At 45.1% G+C, this 26,258-nt stretch overlaps 1 protein-coding gene across 1 annotated transcript; it reads left to right on the top strand.

Annotated features, from left to right (window-relative positions):
- Positions 1 to 2,485: 2,485 nt before the first annotated feature.
- KDELR2 (KDEL endoplasmic reticulum protein retention receptor 2) lies at positions 2,486 to 18,921 on the top strand. The gene is made up of 5 exons (XM_029577700.1): positions 2,486 to 2,745; positions 6,107 to 6,207; positions 13,341 to 13,499; positions 14,938 to 15,190; positions 17,145 to 18,921. The coding sequence occupies exons 1-5, from the start codon at positions 2,655 to 2,657 to the stop codon at positions 17,177 to 17,179; spliced, it is 639 nt and encodes a 212-aa protein (XP_029433560.1). The 5' UTR covers positions 2,486 to 2,654; the 3' UTR covers positions 17,180 to 18,921.
- Positions 18,922 to 26,258: the final 7,337 nt, after the last annotated feature.

Below are 26,258 nucleotides of genomic sequence, written 5' to 3'. Positions count from 1 at the left end.
GCGCGTTAAAAACGGCGCTCATATTGAACGCCCATTTTCCTAATGCGCTCGCAGCCACATCCCCTGGGCGCCCGATGCAGCATTTAGATGAGGGGCTCCATAAAAAAAAGGACGCGCTAGGGGGGAATTGTGTATCCCTAGCACTCAAATGCATCAGATGCCCACAACTGCAATGGACACTCAATACGAGCGGCCGTTTTTATCCTGCTGCTTCTGGTCGATTTTGCTAAGGTTGCTGAAGACGCCCATGGCTAAGTTCCCCTTGCTATGGGCATCTAAACTGTACAAGTGAAGATTTTTTTTTTTTAATCGAGTCAATATATATTATTTTTCAACACCACAAGCAGTAAATGTAAGTGTCACAACCATACTAAGTAGGAGGAACCACAGAGGACCTTATTTTTTAATTTCTCATGCACCCTTGACTCACACACTGACTTTACATCATCTCTGGGGCTCGAGTTAAATTTGCCCGGTTATAAAGTGTACATTGGGCGCCCAGTGATTTTCATGGAATTTACATGTGATGGGCGCTATCGGCTACACATTATGTTTTGGACATGCTAATCCTCCTTATTGCATTGGTGCTAGTCTAACGCATCCAAAATGTGCATCCAACTGTGTGTAAACCTGCGTGCTAGGCTATGCACACTTTATTGCATTAGCCCCAATGTGTTACTATGAATAGTAAATCACCCATCCAGGCTGCTCAGCTGCAGTTCTTCCTTAGAGCAGCAGGCTACAACCAGGGGAGTCAGGGATCCAAACCTACTGTCAATCCTCCCTTCATTGCCTCAGGGGCAAACTCAGGGCCTGATTTACTAAGGCTTTTGTTCAATTCTGTGTCTATGGGAAAAAAATATATTAGTAAATTAAGTCCTTAAATTGTAAGCCCTCTGGGGATAGGGAATTAACTCCCAGTCATAAAAGGTGGAATATAAATTAAATTAAAATTTCTAGCACTCTGCTTATTACCATATGCAAACCAACACCAATTCCCACCTCCCACCAATGCCAACTGTATATCCTAAGCATGTCCAAAAACAGCCAGTGGTGGCCCCAGCCACGTTAGGCCTTGTCATTTTCCTGTTTGTTTTGTAAAAATCCTCACAGCCACCAACTTTATTTGTCCAAACCATTGCACCTCCACCTCCTCATTTATATTTGAGTTTTAACCATGGTCACTTCATGCAGGTTTTGCAACTAGCTTCTCCTCTATAAAACATCTGAGCCATGACCTGTTTCTGGTATCTCTCAAAATATTGCACAATGTATAATTATCAGCATATTAGTATTGTTAGTCGTGTTACACTATTCATTATTAGAAAGTGTTGATAATGGCTTCTAGTGACATAGGTGATAATAACATTTGTAAAAAATGACAAAGGAGGACTCTGCAGAGTGAAAATGAGAGAGACCATGAGAGCATTTCCTTTCAGATTGGACCAAGGTTACTCCCTGGGTTAATATTTACTAGACATTTGCGTGCTTGCTGACTCAAATATTTATAACCAACGTTACTGTAAGTCACAGGACACAGGTTCACCCATTTGCAGCAAATACAAGTAACATACAGTCTGTGGGTTGAAGTTTCAAATTGTCAGAGCTATTAATTCGCCTAAAGGCCAATTTTGCTAAAAAGAAATTGTCTAATTTTACTGGATTCATTTTAGTGTTAACCAGGTGATGGCTTTGCTCCTGTCTATATGCCAGCACTAAAGTTCCACAAGTTAACTTCTTGAACTCTCAGGTGCTGAGGGTGCTGCTGAGATAAGGTTCACCTTACCGCCCCCCTTTCTTGGAAGTGATCTGCTTTTCCTGGAGGCAAACTCATTTGTATTGCTTAAATACCCTGAAAACCATGGTGTTTGCAGCCCTGAAGGACTGGATTTGAAAACCCGTATTTAAGGACCAACAACAATGATAGTATACAGGTCTTCTCTGCAGATTCCAGATTATAAAATCAAAATAATAATTTAAAAAAACCACTTGTTTAAATCTTCTCCTTCCAAAATGAAGAAATCTTTAACGCATTATTCCCCCAGCGCCGCCGTCACCTGTTCCAAGCTAGCCCTGAATGGCAAACACAAGTCCCTAAAGATTCCGAAATTCCAGGTTTACTTTTGGGCAAAGGTTCAGCCTCAGTACAAAACTGCAAAACCCAGAATGCTACGCGCAAGACGTTAAAAAAAAAAAATCATCAAGCCCAGATCGGAGGACTGGGATCTGGCGGGCATTTGGATCAGTGGCTTTAGCACCGCGTCCCCGGTAGCAAGAAGGGAAGCGACTCGAGTTCCCCCCCCCCCCCTACTCAGAGGGCCGCAGCTCGCGGTCCCTTCGCGTCCACCCCCACTGAATTGCACACACAAAGGAACGGAGCCGCGCGGGCTCGAGCGGTCCTCCCCGCCCCCACGAGACCGCACAGGCTCCGGCCGCTACGCCTTTAAGGGGGCGGGTCCGGCGCGTCGGATTACAGGCCGGTGCCAGCGCTTTCCCAGCCTGCACTGGGCGCTGCCGCTGTCGATGCCGTTTGGCCACGTCCCCGGGCCACGTCGCTCGACGCTCGCCATTTTCCAGGGACTCAAGCCCGCAGCCGCGCGTCGGGCCGCCTCAGATCCCGCTCCTGCCCCGTCGCCAGAGCACCGCCGCTCGCCATGAACATCTTCAGGTTGACGGGAGACCTCTCCCACCTCGCAGCGATCATCATCCTGCTGCTGAAGATCTGGAAGACGAGGTCCTGTGCCGGTAAGGGTCCCGCCCGCGGCGCTCGGAGCCCGGCAGGGTGGGGAGCTGGAAAGTTTTTCTTTCGTTTCCTTCCGCGCTCCGCGGGTGATAGCCGTGAGTGTTTCTGGATAAGAAACCGCCAGGCACTTGGATCCAGAGGGGCGACCTTTGCTGGCCCCCGCAGTCCATCCTTATCAGCAACGGGAGCGGTAACGGAGCCGGAGCCTTTCACCCGGAGGTTATGGGTTCAGATCCGGCTCGGGTCAGCGGTGCTTGAAAGATTTAAGACAAAGCATTGTCCGAGAGCGTGCACCTTCTTAGTGATGGGTGAATGCATCGTTATTTTTATTTTAACTGGCGCTCGGTGACTGTGCCATGCTGTTGCTACGCCATGCAACCGAGTCCCGGTAGTGGGCTGTCGTCCTGCTTATTTATGTAGTTAATTTATATTCCGCGGATCGCATTCAGGTACTGTAGGTATTTCCCTGTAAAAGGGCAGTTTTTCCACAGCACTGAAACTCGGCATCCCAAATCACTTATCGAAGTAGGATTGAGTGAGTACCTTGGCCCTGAAAGATGCATCCTCCAGAGCAGCCAGCTGAGCATTCCTTGCGGTTTTCTACGCGAGTCTCAATCTTTCCCCACTGTCATATTCCCCATATTGGGCATTGTGTGCTCTTTTTTTTTCCACTTGTCCTTGGAGTATTGATTCATAAAAGATGTAAAGAGTGATTTAAAAAACCTGTGAGACCGATGATTACAAAGTCACCATGGCAAGAGAGCGTTTGAAGTGACCGTAAAGTCGCCAATGCCCGATTACTTGTGTCTGCCCTGCTAGGTCTTTATGAAGGTTGCCCTCTGTTATTTTGATGATTCAGTGTTTGGTATAACCGCTTACCTCCATTACTTAGGTTTATCTGTCCTTTTGAGAAGAACAAAAGAGATGCCATGCTAGGTTGGACCAAAGGTCCATCGAGCCCGGCATCCTGGCCAAATCTGTCAGTGTGCGCAACAGGTTGAAATCCTCGGCTGCTATCTGTTTTATGGCTGAAGGGGAGACTGACCCTTGCTTTCCAGCGCTGTCAGTCCAGCACTTGTCATGAGTTCCGAAGTCGCTCTGTTTTCTGCGTGTGTGTTTTTTGTTAACTATAAAACAGGCAACCAAGAAGAATAACTGAAGCAGGATTCGGGATTTGTACTCAGTCTTACATCCTTCTGCTGAAACCTTTTAGCTAAAGTGCGAAGCAGTGTGAGTTGTATCTAAACTGTACGTTGCTTGCCCTAGATCAGTAGGGCTGGCTCGAGAAGAGGAAGTTATTGGCGGGACTGTGGCCCAACTCGGTGCAGCGGAGGAGAAGCTCCATCCTCCGGGGCTGGGCTTCTGCTGTAGCGGCCGAGATGCGCCCAGCACTCGGAGGTGGATGAGTTGGGGCTGCGGTGCCCGAGGCGGCTGGTGCGATAGGCGCTTGATTAGGGAGGCCTGGCCTGCTGTGACGTGGCAGCCGGCTGACGTGTGGCGTATCCGGGCTGGTGGGAACCGTTCCTGGGCGGGGCGTGGAGAGCTGCACCGGGGCCGCCACCTCGAAAGCGCAACAAAAGATGCGCGTGCAGGAAAAAAGAGCCCCTTCCGCTACGGTGCATGTTAGAGGCCTGCGCCTCGGTCGCACCGAGCAGCGCATGCAGGGGAAGGAAGGGGCTTTGTGAGGGATTAGCCGAGCTGCAGCCACATCAGCAATGAGAAGGCAGATCCTCGTGTTCACTTTCTGGCAGTACTAAAGCAAATGGTCATATATCTAAAAATATACACTTTTCGTTGAACATTTATCTTAACCAGAGACTAATCCTCGTACATCGGAGTCAGCTCAGTTTACATACATTTAGTACATAAAATCTCACTTTTCAGCTGTTTCAGTAAGAGAAAATGTAGGTCTGGTCAGTAAGAACCACAACTACAAACCCTCTCAAAAAGGGACCATGCTTATTTCAGACCACTGTTTTCATCAAAACTGCACTTAAATTTGAAAGATTATACTTCAAAGTAAAAATGATTTAAATTGTTTCAATGTCACAAGCTTAATTTCTATAGGTTGCTAACATGTTAAATTATTTTCATGCAGTCACATAAAAGGTTACCTTTCCAGAGTTGTCCCATGGTTCACAATTGTGATTTTTCAAGGATTTGCTCCCAGTCTGTGCTAACAAGAAAGCAAACCTCTGAACAGGATGGTGTTGATTAGTGGACCTAGCAAACTGGTATACAAAAAGAGAAAATGATCTTTCTTGCACGCCTTAGGGAGGTTTTAGTGGATTTTTGTATAGTTCTCTAGCTTCTCTCCACTGGTATTATATACATATTGTTCTGTTGCAGAATGGAACTGTAAAGCCCCATATGAGTCACCAGTATCTGCTGATGTGCTACAGAGCTCAAACACTTCATAACTACTCTGGAGTCTGAGGTTTATGTATTTTGTTCCTAAGTACTGCTGTCACAGAGTGAAAGGACTCATGCTTGTTTATGACCCAGCTGCCATTTATTACACCAAAAAGTACCCAATCATTCTCAGCACTAGCAATATTAGGTTAGTCTGTGTACAGACGTCATACCTACCTGCTGTGCCTAGCTGACAGTAATTTGATTTGTGAGAAACCTCAGCAGACAACCCTTTGTTAAGAACATAAGAAATTGCCATGCTGGGTCAGACCACATGTCCATCAAGCCCAGCATCCTGTTTCCAGCAGAGGCCAAACCAGGCCACAGGAACCTGGCAAGTACCCAAACACCAAGATGAACCCATGCTACTGATGCCAGTAATAGCAGAGGCCATTCCCTAAGTCAACTTGATTTGTTCTGAAAGTTTTTGTCATGCAACGTTTTACTTGTTCATGCTGTAGTTCATATATGATGCTAACTCAGCTTAGTTTGATATGAATGAACTTGAAAGCCGGTATATAAGGTTGAATAAATGATAGTGGAAAGAACTTTTTTTTTTTTTCCATCTCAGATGAACCAGCCTCAGACAGTACTGTGGCACCCTGAGTTACATTTGTAACTGAGGGTTGTTTTTGTACATTTACAGTTGGGTGGGGGGAAGGGGGGGTCCCACTGTGCAGGGCCATTTTATAATATTTAAAGGACTGGAAGGAAAATGGCTGGACAAATCTAGGATTACTGTTTGAGCTCTTAAATTTAGCCGGTCAAGTTGGGAGACTAGTGCCCCTCCAGCCTGTCTTGCAGTTGATTGGTGAAATTTAACGTGATAATTTTCTGAGGCTTTCATCTAGCCAGCTAAGTCCTTATTTATCCCTTTTGAATATTGATCAAATACATTCTTATTAAAGCAAAAAGAAACCCCCCTTTTTAATTCTGCCCTTTTTGTTGTAGGTATTTCTGGGAAAAGCCAGCTCCTCTTTGCACTGGTATTCACCACCCGTTATCTGGACCTCTTCACGTCCTACATTTCTCTGTATAATACATCTATGAAGGTACAGTATCAATACATTGTAGACTTGGTGTCTGTACATGTTACTGCGTGACCAATTAAAGGCAATGAAACTCTCACTGGTGGGTTTTATAGTCATTTTGGTCAGTTTGAGCTTTCAAGCCATGTTTGTCATTTATTACGAAACAGTCCCCTGCCCCCAATTCAGAACATCACTGTGACAGCAACACAATGTGTGTTAGAATGGGGAGGAAAATGTTTTATACAGATACACCCCTACTCTTAAACGTTTGTGACAGCTATTTCACCTTGAGAAACAGGCACCACATGCCATGTCTGCATATTTCCAAATAAATTTGACATTTACAGCTTACAATTGTACAATCCTCATTTTTGTAAATAGTAACATTATATGGTCCATTTCTGGTCACTCCAAAACTTAATAGCTTGAGCAGCAGTTTGTTTTGAATGTATGAAAACCACATTGGATAAACAGGTTAAGGGCCAAGATCCAAGCCTGAGGTTGGCTAAGTGTGGCCAGCAATTAGACAAACCCCACATTACACATTCTCGGGGAGGTGGATAGTTTTCTGTGAGGATACCTTGAGGGAATTCTGTGAGCTATCAATAAGACTTTAGAGGCTAGTCTGGCTTGCAACACATTCAGACAGTCGAGGACTGGATGAGCGTGGCCTTCCAGAGCCCTGTATAGTAGCACAGATGGGGTCTAAAAGAAAAGTCCACAGGATAGACCCTGTCCTCCTGTAGGTTACCTCTTCTCCTTGTTAGTAACTTTCTCCCACATTAGACTGGATATGCTCCAGTCCCTTGGTAGGTGATTAAAAGCTGACTCTTTTTTTTTCCTAGCAGCAGGTTCATCTGATTGACGGATGTGGCTCCCAGCACATCCACCATCACAGTATGCTGCTTAATTAAATACAATGTCGCTGAAGGTGCAATGACCTTCACAAAGTTTGTGTCTAGCCATGTCATCTTGTTCCAGACAATGACAGTTCTTTGTCCCATACACTGCTGTTAAGGGTGACCTGAGCTAGCCCTACAGTTGTAAGGTGGACTCAAGGAGTGGACACAGTCTTCCGATTTGTTCTTTTACCTCCAGCACTTACTAACCAGGGATGACGTGCAGTCAACATGCATTTTTATTGCCCCCTCCCCCCCAGTAACTCCTTTTGATGAGGAGGGGGATGGCAGGATTATGGGGTGAGTACACACCCCCTACTCCACTGCCAGGAAGACTTTTCTCTCCTCCACACCCCCATTTACCTCACTACCCTCTCGCTTTCCTCTTCTGTCTCTACCTCTCTTCTGTCTTTTCTTTTCTTTTTTTTTTATCCCCTCTCCCCACTCCTTGTCTTCAGCCCTTTCTCCCGTGGCAGCTTTTCCTCTAATAATTACAGGATCTTTAAGATGTGGCTGCCTCCTACCAAGCAGCAGTTGTCTTTATTTGTTACACTTTATTACCGAGCAAGTTACAAACTGATAAAGATTGGAAGCAGCAAGCACATTTTATATAGCCAAGTAACAGAGAATAAAATCACAAATAAAACCTTGCCCATGCCTTCCCAATCCACTCGGGAACTGTACCTCTGCATATTTTCTTATTTCTCCAAATCACTGTGAAAGAACTATGCCTTCAGGTTCTTTTTGAATGTCAGGTACTGTGGCCAAATCATGAGGCTTTGCCAGGAGGGCGGTGCAGAGGTGTCTTCTGCTCGCTTTTCTGGCCCCCCCAGCTCCTCCTGCATTTCTTTGGCTAGCAGAGCCTGGAGAGCCACACCGATTGGCTTGGTGACTCATGGCCACTTTCACCTATGAACAAAAGGGGCAGCTGCCCTGGGCCTATTGCCCAGGATGGTTCTCTTGGCCAGTGCTACAGAGATCAGCCCTCCGCTCCTGCCCCTCCTCTGCATGCTGCTTCCTTCCTGCTGCTTCCTTCCTGCCTACAGGGAATAGGAGAGGAGAGATGAAGCTGGCATGGACAGCACAACAGAGCAACCAGGAGTTTTGATTTCTAATCGTTGGTCATGTAGGCAGTAATTTTGTAACTGCCTGCATTGGTGTAACGTCTGCAGGTATATTTTACCTTCAGACCTTAGACCAATTTTCAAAGGGAACGTGAGCATGCAGTTTCCACTTGATAATGATCCTTTCGTAATGACCCAGATTTTTTTCTGGGAAAGGTATGTGCATACATTTTGAAAATGCTAAAGTGTGTGTGTAATTCCAAACACCGCCCACAAGAACGCCTCTTCAAACCGCAGGTAGAAGTGAGCACAGACAGGTCCTTTTGCACATACTTCTACCCACATAGCAGGTGGCTAATTTTGTACAAGCCTACTGTCATGGGGAAACCAGCATTTTACTCACAGAAATGCCTTTTGAAAATGTTTTCTGTTTTTGGTATGTGTACCTACGAATGTCGGTAGATAAAAACCGTAGATAAATAAATAAATGTGTCTGCATTCTGCAACTGAGGAGAGAGACTCTACTGGTGTACGATATCTGTGCAAAGGATCTGTATTGTGCAGCAGTCGGCTTGTTCTGTTTTCCCAACTGGAAGTATATTGGTGTTATAGGGCCCCTTGGAATTTATGCAGTTGCTTTCATATAGGGTTGTTGCTGTTTTAAGTTCTAGCAGTTAGTAGTGTTTTGGTGTGGCAGTTTTTCTGTATCTGTTCAGTGTTTTTGTGTTGCTTGACAAAGTATCTGTAATGAAAGGAGCTTGTTTCACGGTTATGAGGTGACAACAGAACTTGAATTTATTTATTTTTGTGGTGAGTGGCAAGGGGAGCATCCTAGTTTGGCCCAGCCAGCCATTTCACTGATTTCCTTCACCCATTTCTGAAATGAAAGCCATTCCCATGGGTGAAATACTGTTTTGTTTTGTGTTTTACCCACCGAAATTGATGTAATCTTTGCTCACCCTCTCTGCAGGTAAAAGTGTGTGTGTGTGTGTTTTTGTGTCAACAACATGCATACCTTTTTACCCAAGGCTTTCTGTAGGCACTGCTGTGGTGAAATTAGGACAAGGAAGGCACGGTTTTGCCTTAAAGTATCTGCAAAAAGTAGATTCAAATTTGTGTGCCTACTTTTGAGTGGGGCAATAAAGCAAAGCTACTTATTTTAGTTTTGCTTTGATTACTACGGCAAACTTTGTGGAGGGAAAAGCTACCTATAGGATCGTCTGGAGCCTGGGTAGATTCTTACCCAATTGTGTGTGTGTGTGTGTGTGTGTGTGATTGTGATTTTTACAGGATTGTTCTGGGAAGAGCAGTGATAAGATCACGATTGTGCATTTAATGATCAATATCTCAAGTGAAGGGAGTCCCTGTGGACCTGAAATTTTAATTTAGGGTGGGGAGCACAAGGCTGAAGGTTCACCTGAGATGCCTGATATACTGCCCTTGTTGCAGCCTGCACAGGCTGAAGAAAGGAATAGGCCTCTGTGTACGTGCATGGATCGAAAGAAGGTGCGTGCATCCACCTGCATAGACCGTAAGGAAGCCCTCCTGTCAGCCAGCGCAGAGGAGGAAAGATGCTGCAGCAGGTGACCGTATCAGGTCAATGGGAAGGTGAAAGTCGGTATGGATAAAACTAGTTACCACTCCCTCAAAAGTGACAGGAGAGAAAAGGTTTGTGTATAGGACACAATCGGGGCAACTCAGGTAGAGAGGTGCAGCATTGACTGTCGTGTTGTGAGTGCCAAGCCATATTGTTTGTGTTATTTGTATTCTGCTTTCAGATACTTCAAAGTGTATTAAATTCAGGTACCGTAAGTCTTTCCCTGTCCCCCAGAGGGCTCACGATGTTAAGGTTTTACCTGAGGCAGTGGAGGGGGTAGTAACTGGTGCAAGGTCACAAGGAGCAGCAGCAGGATTTGGACCCTGGCTGCCAGAGTTCATAGCCCATTGCTGTAACCACTGGGCTGCTACTCCACAGCGGGGCACCTGGAAGAGAGAGAGAGAGAGAGAGAGGCAGGGGGGTGTGCGATCCACAGGGTATAGCAAGCATAATGACGGAGTGGTGCGACAGCCAGGGGGAAGTGAGAGGCAGAGGCAGAGACCCAGCCATGTGTGAAGGAGCAGCGGGAAGTGAGAGGCAGAGGCATCGCTTGTCTGTCTCATATTCTGCTGACCACAGAGGCAGCATTGGCATCTGAGAGGTAGGACACCGCGTGGGGCGGAGAGGGTTTGCTGAGTGCTGGCTTGGAGCTTTGGTGGCTCCTTTGGTAGTGCTTGATGGGTGAGGGCCGCACACGTGCAGGGCTGAGTCAAACTAACATCACCGGTATAAACTGCCTTGTATGTCTAGAGGAGGGTAAAACTCTTTGTGCCTCAGAAACTGTCAAGCCAGTTGGTTGCTCAGGAGGATGTTGATGTGTACAAGAAGCCTGGGAACTCGAGCTTCAGGCTGAATCTGCCAGCTTTCTGGTTCTTTGCTTTTGGTAATATAGAAGAATCCCAAAGATTACTTGGAAGGACTTGATCTGAAATAAGAGGGTGCTTGGGAGAATGGCAGATGCCTGACAGAAGATCTGGTCAAAAGGAAAATGACACTTGCTGACACACAAGTTCTGGTGGAAAGCTATTGGGTAATACCTTTAAAACTAATAAGAGAGAGTGTTTTGGGTTTTTTTTGTTTGTTTTTACTCAACACATAATTAAGCTCTGGAATTCATTGCCAGAGGATGTGGTGAAAGCTATTAGTGTAATTGTGTTTAAAAACAGTTTGGACAAGTTCCTGGAGGAGATGTCCATAAATTAAGGTAGAGTTGCAGAAATGCACTGCTTATTCTTGGGATAAGCAGCTTGGAATCTTTCTACCCCTTGGGGATCTTGCCAGGTACTTGTGACTTGGATTGGCCACTGTTGGAAACCAGGATGCTGGGCTTGATGGATCCTTGGTCTGACCCAGTATGGCAAGCCTTGTGTTCTTAAAAGCGAGCTAATTTGGTGCTGCAGGACAAAACCAAGGAAAGCAGAGAGCATTGTGAGACGATGACGGCAAAACACAATCAAGGTCGGGGAACAATGGGTGAAGTAAGAGGGGGAAAACGGGCTCCGGTTGTTGTCAGCTTTTATAAAGAAGACTGCATTTGACGATGGCAAAGCCCAGCCCACACTGTGTGTGGGGAAATAATACCCATTTCAAGTGGTGGTTCTGTTGCACGCTATCAAAGTTAAAATTCTCTTATTCCCCAATATATATCAGCTGCTAAATAAATTCTCTTATTCCCCAATATATATCAGCTGCTAAATAACATTGATATATATTCCTACTGTGAAATGCATAATTCATGTGTTAAAACCAATACAGTTCAGACTCTGATTAACGGTTAATGTGCAAGTGTGGGCTGTAGAAAAGGCTGGCCAGGTGAAACTTGGTTATGGATTTCTGTCGTCGAGTGTAAAACGGTGAGCGACTTCCCTGCATGTAATCTTGCTTTATAGTGGTTGTGATCTTGCACATTCGGGGAGCTGCCTGGCTTTTAGCCTTTCCCGTGCAGTGCGACCCTTGCGTTCCAGCGAGGCTGTCGTGTAAGAAACGTCTGCTCTACTCGCCCCTGGCGGGTCCAGTGTTGGACCTATTGAAAGCTAGCAGTATTTATTCTAGTGGAGTCTGTCCTATAGCGTTTTATTATCCAATTACTGTCGCACTTTTAATGACAAGCCATGCTGCTGAAAATGTATTCATTTGGCTGTCATGATTGCAAAAAAGCTGTTCTGAGGTGGGAGTTAGGCGGATCCAGGTTCATTCAAAGTATTCATCTTCTGCTCCGCTGCTGGAAAAGCTCTGATGTCTAATTCTGACCATTGGGTTCCTTTCCTTGCCAAACCTTTGGTCTGGTCTTTAGTTGGTTTCTAGCCCTTTATCTGCTGTCTGGCTTGTATGTATTCCTGCAGTCAGTTTCTCTAAATCTAGAAGGAACATGAGAGAAAATGTTGCATGTATCTCTTCAGTTTTCCTCTGTGCTTGTAGCTGCCCTTGGCTAATCGTCTTCCCCCCGCCCTCAGTGGTTGGGGCTTCACTTTTATGTAATGATGACATTTCTCTTTCATGTCTGGCTCTTTACAATACTGTATGCAGTTTGCATTCTGCAGATCCCTTGTTAATGCAGGTTAAGTCATCCAAAGTGACCTGCAAAGAGTGCACTATAAGCGTAAGTGAGCATCCCAAGGGCCAGCAAAATACACGCTCTTGCATTGTACCCTCATGCATACAGGTCCCAGTGTTCTAGTAGTAATCGGAGTCTAAACATTTTGGGGCCAATGCAAAAAAAGTTGCGCTGAAAGCGGGTGCTGAGTGTTCAGCGCCCACTTTCCTAACACGCCCCCAGTCACCTCTCCTGGGGGCGCGATGCAATATTTAAATTAGGGCTCGCGCTGTCGGAGGCGCTAGGGGTGACTGCGCGCCCCTGGCACCTCCTTGATAGTGTGCGCCCGAGAGAGGTCCGCTGTTGGCAGCTGTCTGCTGGTTAAGGAAACGGACGCTGAATTTATCCAAACCAGCACCAGGAGTGCATAAATCAATATTAACGTGTCTGGCACTTTAATATTAATTTATTCACTCCTTCACTTATTGCCCATTGGCCCTTTTCATTGTCACATGTCAGTGAAAGGACCAATCACCTTTCAGAAGGCTGTCCAGGCAGGCGATAATCTCTGATTGCTAAAATGTGGGTCCTAGACGCACTTTTTGTTTTTTTGTTGTTTTTTTTTTTTTGCATTGGGAGTGAATAGCTAATAGTGCTCTTCACATGCAAATGCATGTAAATGAGGCTATAAGTTTCACTCCGCATTGGACGTGCATTGTAAAGGCGCTAATCCCCTTATTGCATAAAGGGATTAGTTAGCGCCTCTATAACCTGTGTCCAACTGTAGGTTATACAGTGCACTCAGCCCCTTTGACCACCATTTATAGACTGGCGTCAATAGTAGCTGCTCAGTTTAATGTAGGAATTAAATTCTAGATAGGTAAATATATGGTTTGTCCTCTACCTTCATCATAACTAGCATAGAAAGTGCAAAGTACATTTCTTTTACTGTTTTTTGCATTTTTATATGGCTCAATTATTCAGAAAAAGTTGAAATGTAATGTTGGACTTTTATTTCTGTACAAATAGAACTTCTGTAGTTGTTCGATTTGTCTTGCTAGGTTATCTACATTGGGTGCTCATATGCCACAGTCTACCTGATCTACATGAAATTTAAGGCGACCTATGATGGAAACCACGATACATTCCGAGTGGAGTTTCTTGTGGTCCCTGTTGGTGGATTATCTTTCCTCGTTAATCATGATTTCTCTCCCCTGGAGGTTAGTACTCATTTCATATTTCTGGCACTGGTTTGAGACGTTATTGGACAATAATTCTCAGTGGCTGGAGCACTTACTGTATACTAAGGCCCTTGCCAGAGCAACAGACTTGCTGAGGAATAGCCAGCACCTACCAAAATACAAGTTTCTGTAAGAAACCTACAGGCCGATTTAAGTAAAGTCCGCAGGAGAGCGGACGAATGCCTGCTCTCCCGGCGCGCGCGATGCAGTATTCAAATTAAGTGGCACGGTAGAAACTGGGAAAAGGAGGCGTTAGGGACACTAGCGCGTCCCTAGCACCTCCTTTTGACCCGGAGCGGCGGCTGTCAGCGGGTTTGACAGCCGACGCTCAATTTTGCCGGCGTCGGTTCTCGAGCCAGCTGACAGCCACGGGCTCGGAAACCGGACGCCGGCAAAATTGAACGTCCGATTTTCGGCCCGACAGCCGCCGGCCGAATTAACTTTTTTTTTTTTAAACTTTTTTTTTTACTCTTCGGGACCTCCGACTTAATATTGCCATGATATTAAGTCAGAGGGTGCACAGAAAAGCAGTTTTTACTGCTTTTCTGTGCACTTTCCTGGTGCCGGAAGAAATTAGCACCGACCTTTGGGTCGGTGCTAATTTCTGAAAGTAAAATGTGCTGCACATTTTACTTTCTGTATCCCACGCGCATACCTAATAGGGCCATCAACATGCATTTGCATGTTGAGGGTGCTATTAGGTGCCGCGGGTTGGACGCGCGTTTTCCTCCCCTTACTGAATAAGGGGTAAGGGAAAACGCGCGTCCCAGAGCAGGCTAACAGTGTGCTCCGTCGGGGCGCACTGTACTGTTATCGGCCTGCTATTAAGTTCCCACAATTCAGTTGGTTGAAATCTTTTTATAGAAGAGATTGTTTATTCCCCACAGCTTTCTCTCCTTTCATAAACCCTTTGTACACTGGGAAGGGAGAGGTAGAGCAGGATCCTACTGCCTTATTTCTGATTCTCGTATATAATAAAAATAATTATTCTACGCTGGTGGTAATGACATGCAAATGAAGTTAGGGTGCTCTCTAAATTCCACATGAGTACTAATAAATTGTCCACCAGACAAAGCTTTAAAGTTAACTTTGAGTCAGAAAACCTGGAAAGCAGAACTGCAGATCGGAGAACAGCGTTCTGCTGCTCAGTGTTCATCGCCTTATGAAAGCGATGATTTAGAAGTCTTCTCCAAACCAATTACTAAAAAAACATCCAGATTGCAGCCACTGTAGAATCGCTGTCATGTCGTTTTTTTTGTTTTTTTTTTTAACGATTCCGAGGACCTGCTCCTGGCTTCTGATCTTGTTGCACTGCCTTCCTATGTGCATCTGGTGCTGGTAAATCCAGGTGAGCAGCGAACGTGCAGGAAGCCGAGCGGCACCGGCAGAGTAACGTTCTCTCTCTTGTATCCTTCAGATCCTGTGGACTTTCTCCATTTACCTGGAATCGGTGGCCATCCTGCCCCAGCTTTTCATGATCAGTAAAACGGGGGAAGCGGAGACCATCACCACCCACTATCTCTTCTTCTTGGGTCTGTACCGTGCCTTGTACCTCTTCAACTGGATTTGGCGCTACTCCTTTGAGGGCTTCTTTGATCTTATAGCTATAGTCGCCGGGGTGGTTCAGACCATTCTATACTGCGACTTCTTCTACTTGTATGTTACAAAAGGTGAGAGCATTTCAGAACCTTCCTCTGGGCTGGGAGGGCTAAGGTCACAAAGGGGGCACTTTTTCAAAAGGCTCTGTATGGGGGGAATTTCCCCCACCCTCTCAGTAGTGCACGAAGCAGGCAGGACTAGGCAGAGGGGAGGAAAGCACACTCGGGGATTTTATTTTGCGCAGATGTTGGGCCTACATTCGTTCCCCCGCTGGCCCTGCATTTTCAAAGGGAAACTCTTGGGAGCTGCAGGCCCAGGCAGCGTGAACAGCGTCCTCCCATGAGAGAGAGGCTTTGCCCCTTTATGGCAGTGCTGCTCCGCTGGCCTCGCTGCGATTCATTCACGTGTTCTGTGCGTCTAACTTTAAAATGTATGCCATGGTCCCCCTTCTCTTCTGCGCCTGCTTGGCAGTTTCCTCCAGCTCACTAGGAACCATTTGCAACTACCTGGGATTTCTTTTCTTCTATATTTTATTTATCTCCCCCCTCCTCTGCCCAAACTCAGCTTGCCTCGTCATTGCAGCCACGTGACACGCACCAGGGTTCCCGCTGGTACCTGCAGTTGTCCTCCCTAAATCCAGCCACCAGGTGTCACTGTTTAACAAGGACTGGGACTCCCTTCCCTAGAGACTGTGAAGGCAGCATCCCTAGCCCTGACTGACCAGGGGAATAGACCCAAAGTCCTGCGCTGCGCCCCGCTTACTGGGTTTGGCCCTCTGTGCCGTTTTTAAAACTTACGTAATATAAACAATGACCCTCAGCTCAAGCTCATGGTAAGTGTAAGATCCTCCGAGGGAGCGTCGCCTTCCTAGCTAGGTCGTGCTCCATATCTTTGTGTCGTAAATACCATAACCATCAGGTCAGAAAAACGCATCGATTACTGAATAGGATCTTGAGGGGCGAAACGAGTCTGGGAGGAGCCTGCGTCTAACGCTCGAGCCCTAGAATGAGGAGAACTGCTTGATGAATTTTTTTTCTCCATTTGGTGAATTCTACTTTTTCATGAACCCTAACCAGACTTGGCTTTTACTTTATAGATCAGGGCGAGCAGCAGCCCCGTAAGCAGTCCAACACTGCCTTCGACTACTGCTGCCTGAATCTTGTCCTAAAGGGGCAAACTGTAAGGCCTGAGAGGGGAAGCTCCAGGCTCCTATACAAATGCAGTTTGTTTGCTAGATGGTAGCGTGCGGTCAGTGAATCCCCAAGAGACTCCTCCCCTAATACAGAGGTTCCCAGGTGTGCTGGATCCGAGCCTCAGGCAAAGTGGAGAGATGGGGTGGGCCAGAGCCACCATCCCCTTTGTCTATCCTGCCCCCTGCCACTGGCAGGAGGAGTTGGCGAGCAGCTCTTATCTTCTGCTTCTGCTGCGACTGAAACCTCATGGGGCCTCTTAGTCCTGCTAGTCCCAGATGGCTTCAGATTGCAGAGAGGAGGAGGCAGCAGCAGCAGCAGCAGGTCGTCAACTCCTGCTGCCGAAGAAGATGTCGGGGAAGACTGCTGAAGGAACAGATGGTGCTGGAGGCATAGGTGGGGCTGTAGAGGGGCAAATGATTGCACCATGGGGGTGGGGGAAGAGACGCTCGGGGGCTGGAAAACCTCTGGTGCCCCTATCACTAAGTGGGGGGAGGAGGAGACTGTGCTTGGAGGAAGGCATACGGACTGGTGCTAAGGGAAAAAGAGTTGTGATGCTCCTCGGGAAGGGAAGGTGTGCAAATAAAGGTGGGGATAGGGCCTGAGAGGAGCGAGGAGAGTAAACGAAAAGGAAATCCCCTGCTGGACAGGGAAAATGGCTTGAGCTGCTCTCAGAGCAGCACCTGGCAGAGGCTCCAGCTGTCTGTCCTGCTCCTGAAGGTGGTTTCCGCACGCTCCGTTCTCCTCGTGCTTTGGGATGGCAGAAAATGCTGCAGGTTCTCTGGTTTTTTTTTTTCTTCTTCTTAACTTGTTTTCATTTCCCCGGCTTTTGCAGTACTAAAAGGAAAGAAGCTGAGTTTGCCAGCGTAAATGCCAAAGACGAGTGGCCTCTGTCCATTCGGGACGCTCTGGACAGAACAATCCTTACCACAAGCGAAAGGTGTAAGATGCCTGAGACAGACCCTGGGATGCGCTACTCTTTCTAACACTTTGGGAGCCAGGTCCTCGAGCGGCTGTGGAAGAACGCGGAGGAAAACCACCAGCGGGTTTCTGTTTGATGCATCTTGCCCTCTCTTTTTTTTTATTACTATGTATAAAGATTTTTTTTACATAAGAAACTTATACTGTCTTGCTAGATTCAGTGTGCAGTTTCAGTTCCGTAGTTCCACCAGTGAGGTTTTGTGCAGTTGACAACCAGGACTTAAGTGCAACCTTCCCCCCTGCCCCTTTCACGCCCGTTATCTGAGTTGCTGACCACTTCAGAAAAGACGAATTAAAAATAAATGTCCTACCTACTAGGCATCATTAGTCAGTATTTCATTTCTCCTTTTATCCATTTTCATTCCATTATATTTATTTGAAGATTGTTTTGTCTGCCAAAAGATTAAACTTTGGTCATTTTCAGCCTGAAACCAGCTCTCGATGTGAAGCTTGTTTAGATTCCTCTTTACGGATCTGGGAGTTTATAACCGAAACCATTGGTGCCATTAAGCCTACAGTCTCCCACCCCCCTGTCTGCTATCTGTCCTTCTGAAGAGTTTAACTGTATTTTTAAATAACGTAGAGCAGCAGTGATAGCTGAGTTTATTTTTTGACAATTCAGGTGGCGGGTCAACAACAAAACCATTAAGCTCCCTCATTTTTCATTCTGATTTATTGCATTTCCGAAGCAATGTTAGTATTTTAAAGATCCTGACCCCTCCGTCCCCCCCCATACTAAGTCATGCCCCTTATGAATGTAAGTGAATTGAGATACTGCTGAGCTGTTCTTCACAGCTCACACAGGCACATGGCTTTGAACATCTAAAGAATATAGACCTGAGGAAGGAGATTTTCAGTCTGGCGTAACCATAATAGAGAGAAGCAAACCATCTTAGTGTTGTGGTGCTTACAAGCCCCAACGCATCAGGGAACCACAACAATAGGACAAAAAAGAAATGTATAACATGAAGAAGATGGGGTGGGAAACAGGAAATAGAGAGAGCCGAGAAATGGATGTTTTGAGGAATATGGTTAGTACTGCTGCTTTACCTCTATGGGGACGAGGGGAGTGACTTGTACACCTCACCTAGGGGAGCCAGTTAAAAAAAAAAAATACCAAAACGAATGGGTGAAGAAACCGAAGGATTTTTGTGTTGCATAGATGGGGGGGGGGGGGGGGGGGTGGATATGGAGTGATTATGTGGTTTAAAGGTGAATATATTTCCTTTTGTATTTTGTAAAATGATTTTAGGCTTTGTGTCTTAAAATTCAAGTCCTACTTCATTCTCATTGATATTTTGTCATTACAGCTATAGCGATGAGTAGTTGTGACTTGCAGTAATCTATAAGTGATGCTCATTTTAAACAATGTCTGAAACTTTGAAATTTAATTCTGCTCACGTGATGTCCATGTGTTCGGCTTCAAGTGGTTTTTGATGATGTGTCACTTTGGAACAATGAGAATGAGTCTATAAACCCATTTCAAAATCATCAGCACCAGCCACCATTCTTCATATTCTATAATCATTCTTTCCCCTCATTATTATTTTTTTTTTTAACTGAGTCAGTGCATGATTTTATCCTGTTATTCCCCACCCCCTCCTCCCAAATAAACATTTTATGAAAGCTGGCGTAGTTTGGGGTTTTTTTTTGTCTCTTTAATCCCCTGTGTGGGAAGTGGAGCAGTTTGTCACTTTGCTTGAAACAGCTGGTGATGTTCTTTCTATTGTAAAGGAAGGGTGGAAGGTGTTAATGGGAGCTTAGTGTGTAATCCAGCCCCTTGTTGTAAGGCATTCTGGGTTCCCTAAAACTTTTTTAGATTTCTTAAAGCTAGGAAGTCAGCAGAGACCTTCCTCTTTATTGAGGCAATGAAACACATGGCCTAGTATGTGGTACCTGATTAGAAACTGGAATGGAAGATACAAGTCCGTGGGTTTACAAGCAGGTTTATTTGTAGATAGTGGGTAACAATGAATATTGACCATACGTCAGTTGAAGTTGAAAATGATGATTATCCTAGGACAAGCAGGATGGTAGTCCTCATACATGGGTGACATTGGATGGAGCCCAGCATGGAAAACTTCTGTCAAAGTTTCTAGAATTTTTGACTGAGCATACCGAGCATGCCCTATACCACGCATCCAGGCATGGTCCCTCTTCAGTCTTTTTGCAGAGCCATTGCCTCGTGATCACTAAACTTGTGCTCTTTTTGTTAAGAAAGTTGTTTGGAAAATTTTTCACCGATCGTTTTCAGGTTTGTTTGGTTTTTGTCTTGCGTCTCTCTCAGGGCGGATCCCTCTCCGGTTCCCTCTTGTCTGTTAGGTTTTTCGGCGGTTCACTAAGTTTTCTTTCACTTCTGTCCCGCTGTGGCAGTGGTGCCTCGGTGCTGCTCATTTTCCCCCTTGCAGTTCGTATTGTCATAGCTTTTGTCGATTGCCCTCAGTACTCGAGCACTATGTCCATTACGCACCCACATGATGTGTGTATCCTCTGGGGGCATTGCATGACATGCGGGGGGTGCCGCTTGTATGACCAAATGACTCTGAAGGGATGTCGTGCTTGCCTTGACAAGATGGAGAAGCTCTTTTGGGTGAGAAAGTCCATTGGTGGCATTGACGCTGAAGGACCATGGAGCCACACTGATGGACCCAGCCATTGACCCCAGCAGGGCCATCTACTCAGTCGATGCTGCCGGCAGATAGGGTGCCAGAGACCAGCCCCTATTGGTCTTTTCCAGGTCGAGGACATCAGGTTCATCGTCTTTGACCTTGGCAATAGGAAAGCAGAGGAAGCATCGGCACCAGATGCCTTGGGTGCCTATGGCCAGGCTCGGGCTGGTGCTGAAGTTACTGTGATGTACCCGAAGCGACCCTGCGGTGAGGAGTGCCTATCCTCCATCAATTCCGGGGGTCTGCGATGGTCTCCACTGGCCTTGGTGTCTGTTGCTGATCCACTTCAATGATCCAAGGAAGAGTTTGGGTATCAGCGACTTTCGATGAATTGGAGCGCAGAGTCCAGCTGGCGCTCGTTTGAGTGCTGCGGAGCATCAAGCTGGTGGCATAGACTGTGTTGGTGCCCGCGCTGTCCCTGCTGGAACCGCTACTGGAGCGCCTCAGTGAGCTCATTGTGTTACCGACCCAGCTAGCGCCGGTTCCCCTGACCGATTTGCTCATCGCCGGTTGCCCAGAGGAGGCAGCCCCATTGGGGCAGGTGATGTCACCACGGCCTGCAACCTCCTGTCCAGCTTTGCCAGGGCTGGCACCAGTGCCTAGCCCTCTGGCCAAAGGTAGAGCACCCAGGGCCCCATCCCCTGTGGATTACAGTGAGGATGAGGCCCCTTGTGACCTGTAGGAGGATGATACTACAGGATCCTACGAGGAGTCAGATGTCTCTTCTCCAGAGCAGTTTCCTCCAGAGAAATGAAGGAGGTCTCCACCTAAGGATCTGACCTTCCCAGACTTTGTCAGCGCAATGGTGAAGGCCGTCCTGTTTCAATTAATGCAGATGAGGACGCTAGGCACAAGCTGCTGGAAATCCTCCAGTTTGTGGAGGCTTCTAAAGAGATCTTGACAGTCAGGTATATAAGATCTCTAAGGAGTTGCTGTTGAGGATTTGGGAGCATCCCCTCACCAGTACCTCCTGTGAATAGGAAAATGGACAGTGTCTACCTCAGCCAACAGGCTACTGGATTCAAAAAGCGTCAGCTAGCTCACTAATTGGTAGGGGTCAAATCTGCTCTCAAGAAGGCCAAGCGCTCTCGAACCCATGCCTTGACCCTGGGGAGGGATCACAGAGCTGTAGACACCCATTGGGGGGGGAAGGTCTTTCTTGGGGCTATGCTCATTGCCCACAATGTTGCCGACCAGCTCTACATGAGCTAATATTCTTGTAACCTCTTGAAGCAGGTGCAGGAGCCAGCCGAGCGGCTGCCTCAAAAGCAGCAAGCCCCCCCCCTTTCTGTTGCTGCTGTGTCAGGGCCTGGAGTGTGGAAAACATCAGGTGCGCTCCACCTACAACATTTTCAAGATAGCAGTGAGAGTCTCCACAGTGGGAATCTGTGCCTACAGAATGGCAGGGCTGTAGACCTCTGATCTCTAACTGGAACTACAGTAAAGACCCACAGACCGGCCCTGTACAGGGGAGAATCTCTTCAGAGATGAGAGACGTGGTGGCCCAGTTGTGGGATAATCATGAGACTCACCAACATCTCTCTGTGACCACTTTGGACCTGCTCTCAGCAAGGAGGTCTGCGAGGCTGGGTCAGAGGCGGTCTTTCCACCACTAGAGGAAGTTCTATCTCCTAACCCCTCACTCCCATTCGCAGAGGGTGAGCTCTCGTGGCCATCCCACGCACCAGCAAGCTCCCAAGTCCCAACCAGCACGCCAGCCACCTGTACCTGAGATGCTGGGCAGGCTGCGGTTCTTTGCGAATCGGTAGTCCAGTATAACCAGTAGGGTCTGTCCATCATCTGTCAAGTGTACCAATTGAAGATGTTGGGTGTCCTTCCAAATTCTCCTCCGTGCCCATTTTGTGGGCCATTAATGCATCAGGCAGTACTATTAAAGGAGCTCTCTCCCCTCTTAATTGCCAGGGTAGTAGAGCTGCTCCTACCAAGGCAAAGGGGGCAGGGATTCTACTCCTAGTACTTCCTAATTCCAAAGAGAACAGGGGTACTCCATCCCATACTAGAGCTGAGGGCCTTGAACAAGTTTCTGAAAAAGGAAAAGTTCAAGATGGTTTCCCTGGGCACCCTCATTCCCCTCCTGCAAAAAGAGGACTTGTTCCAGGAAACACAACGGAAGCCGATCCAAATTTGCGATGTAGCAATCAAGAGTAAATAGATCGGTGAAAAGGAATCTTTTTGTCACATGATGTTGGTCCGATTCTGGCTGAGTTCCGCTTTATACCAAGAGCTGCCTCAGGGGCCACTATAACATATAAACATTTAAAAACCATTAAAAGATGTATGACATCACAAAAACACAAATTATATAAGAAATAATAAAAACAAATATCAAATAGCATACATTTCAAAACAATTAAGAATGACTTGCATTATTAATGGCCAGGCATGTACACACAGGTGATAGAATTGTTTTGAAATATTGCAATATTATGTATTTCACCTGTGGAGCTTAACAGACTTTCTCCAATATGTTCTTTGGTTGATAACTTATTCTCTTTAAAGTTATCAGTTTTAAAGAGCATAAACTTTTAATTAACATGTGCACTGAAATTAATTTTCATGTCAATTGTAGCATGGTTACTGTATAACTAGTTTGTTTTTTGGCTCGTGTATCACACACAATATTGGTAATTAAGAATACTGCAATGAGTCATACCACGGACATTTTTAGGGAATAGGCAAAATTAATGATATAGATGGGTATATTTGGTTTTTTTCTTTTCTTTTGTTTTTTTCTCTTTCTTTTTGTTTGATGATCCTGATTTTTTCAATAGAGTCACAGATATAGCTTATTGAGCTAATCCGGTTCCTTTAAAAACTAATGCACAATCTATGGCATGAGTCGGTACATATTAATAGTTAATTCTCTGTTTTAGAATACATCACTCTTCCTGTATCAACTTGTGGTTTTATTCATAAACTATATGTTTCTGGGGGTACTTTTATTTATATTTAAGGTCTTTTCGGACACGGTGAGAAAAATATTTGAGTTGCGAGTCCATGCGTGATTTAAAGAAATATAAATATAAACATGGTCAGTAACACATAAAAATGTATTCCAACAGCATGTGGGGAGTGCACAATGAATAGTCTAAATTCTACCATATAATTTTGGCCATCCTGTTTATGAACATACATTTTGGATACAGATATTAATTAATTTAAACCATTTCATTTTTCTATACACATACATGCATTTATATAAACTTTTTTTAACTCTTTATCATTTTAAGACAGTTAACAAGTTAAACAACTTGACAAGAAATTGTAAAGAGAGACCAGACAAATTAGAAGAAAAACATATCAAGAATTACATAGATCTCAATAATACCCTGTTTGACCACCAAAAGGGGGGATATTCCAAAGGAAAAGGTGAAGCAAAATTAACAAGTTTAAGAAAAAGGCCTCACCATGCTAAAGTGTTGAGCTATCTAAATCATAATGTCGGAACACATTATTTAAGAGCTAGTCATAATGGAAGATGAATCCTGTCTTACTTTATCATTCAAAAAAGAATTAAGCTGGGATGGGTCAAAGAAAACATATTTAACCCCAGCATGCTTAATAACACATTTACAGGGAAAGTATAACCAAAAAGTAGCGCCCAAGCTAATAAGTGCAGGGCGCATTGTCAAGAAATGTTTTCTTTTTAATTGTGTTACTTTAGCTTCATCTTAGGAACAGTGTGTCTCTTTCGAAAAAAACATTTTTAATACAAAGTTCTGATCTGAGACCAAGGCAAAAGTGACAAAGTTGAAGATGTAATTCCCTCTTCCGTTGAACTCTCCAGGAAAAAAGATAAATGAGATATATCAGTTGGATCAATATCTACAGGCATATTATTCAAATGAGATGACATCTTATTTGGTAAATAAGCTTTTGAAATAGGTGGAAGCAGATTTTCTTTAATGGATAATACTTCTGAAAAATATCTACGAAGCATCTCAACTGGTGTTATAAACCTATTCTTAGGAAAGTTCAAGATCCTGAGATTGCATCGTCTAATATTATTCTCCAGGTTTTCATAAGAACACAAGAAAATGTCATACTGGGTCAGACCAAGGGTCCATCAAGCCCAGCATCCTGTTTCCAACAGTGACCAATCCAGGCCATAAGAACCTGGCAAGTACCCAAAAAGTAAGTCTATTCCATGTTACCGTTGCTAATGGCAGTGGCTATTCTCTAAGTGAACTTAATAGCAGGTAATGGACTTCTCCTCCAAGAACTTATCCAATCCTTTTTTAAACCCAGCTATACTAACTGCACTAACCACATCCTCTGGCAACAAATTCCAGAGTTTAATTGTGCGTTGAGTAAAAAAGAACTTTCTCCGATTAGTTTTAAATGTGCCCCATGCTAACTTCATGGAGTGCCCCCTAGTCTTTCTACTATCCGAAAGAGTAAATAACCGATTCACATCTACCCATTCTAGACCTCTCATGATTTTAAACATCTCTATCATAACCCCCTTAGTCGTCTCTTCTCCAAGGTTTGTATTTACTGAACCTGATCAATTGTTAATTTTCCTGAATTCAAGAACTCAAAATCAAGACGAAAGTGCTCCGCTTAATAACACTGGTATAGTCTAAATATTCTGCTACTCTCTTTTTTCCTTTTCTTTCCTTTCAGGAATTTAAGAGTATAGAGAATTGTTCCTATTTTTTGTTTTGTTCTCCCCCAATTGCATAGTAAAATAGGCAAGGAAAATTGAAAATAGATGTTGCTTTAAATGAAGTATGAATAATTTGGAGAACTATGGATAGTATATATGTAAAACTTGATTTATTTTGTTTTGGAAATATTTGTAACTCCGATTAGTTTTAAATGTGCCCCATGCTAACTTCATGGAGTGCCCCCTAGTCTTTCTACTATCCGAAAGAGTAAATAACTGATTCACATCTACCCGTTCTAGACCTCTCATGATTTTAAACATCTCTATCATAACCCCCTTAGTCGTCTCTTCTCCAAGCTGAAAAGTCCTAACCTCTTTAGTCTTTCCTCATAGGGGAGCTGTTCCATTCCCCTTATCATTTTGGTAGCCCTTCTCTGTACCTTCTCCATCGCAATTATATATTTTTTGAGATGCGGTGACCAGAATTGTACACAGTATTCAAGGTGCGGTCTCACCATGGAGTGATACAGAGGCATTATGACATTTTCCGTTTTATTCACCATTCCCTTTCTAATAATGCCCAACATTCTGTTTGCTTTTTTGACTGCCGCAGCACACTGAACTGACAATTTCAATGTATTATCCACTATGACACCTAGATCTCTTTTCCTGGGTTGTAGCACCTAATATGGAACCCAACATTGTGTAATTATAGCATGGGTTATTTTTCCCTATATGCATCACCTTGCACTTATCCACATTAAATTTCATCTGCCATTTGGATGCCCAATTTTCCAGTCTCACAAGGTCTTCCTGCAATTTATCACAATCTGCTTGTGATCTAACTACTCTGAACAATTTTGTGTCATCTGCAAATCTGATTATCTCACTCCTCGTATTTCTTTCCAGATCATTTATAAATATATTGAAAAGTAAGAGTCCCAATACAGATCCCTGAGGCACTCCACTGTCCACTCCCTTCCACTGAGAAAATTGTCCATTTAATCCTACTCTCTGTTTCCTGTCTTTTAGCCAGTTTGCAATCCACGAAGAGACATTGCCACCTATCCCATGACTTTTTACTTTTCCATTTTGTTTTGTAAAAAATGACCAGCCGAGATAGTGTCCACTGACTTTTGCATAATTGTCCCCTTGGACTCCAAAGCTTCCACTTGAGCTTTAATTTCTAAAACTTAGGACTGAGAATAATTAAATGTACTAGCCAGTTCACGTTGCGAAACAAATTGAAAAACTTGATTTGAGAGATTTGCAATAGCTTCCCAAATTATATCTAAGGTGATATTAGGAGGTTTTATTAAAGAAACAGTTATTACCTCCAATGCAAGAGCTGTAGATTGCCCAGCCATCGATAATGTCGGGGAAATATTCGGCAGAGATTCAATTCCATTACTTAACTGGCAAACCGCTCCTTCTGCTTGCCCCTCCATGCTGGCTCCCCCTGACACTGTTGCTGCCGGCTGATCTGGATCATTGAGGTGCGACGGGAGTAAGCTGATTGCGTCAGCTTCTTCCACGGGGAAGCCTGGCTGACACTGCTCCAGTGAAAAAGATGACTCCAGATCCAGGGTTGACAGCAATGGAACACCACTCGACTGACCTCCCAAGGGCGGCTCAACGGAGCCCAATGAAAGCTGCTGGTCCATCAGGC

The sequence above is a fragment of the Rhinatrema bivittatum genome, chromosome 14 (genome assembly GCF_901001135.1).
Source record: "Rhinatrema bivittatum chromosome 14, aRhiBiv1.1, whole genome shotgun sequence".
Taxonomy (NCBI): Eukaryota; Metazoa; Chordata; class Amphibia; order Gymnophiona; family Rhinatrematidae; genus Rhinatrema; species Rhinatrema bivittatum.
The sequence above is the reverse complement of the archived record's forward strand: the minus strand, read 5'-3'. Positions and strand labels throughout refer to the sequence as shown.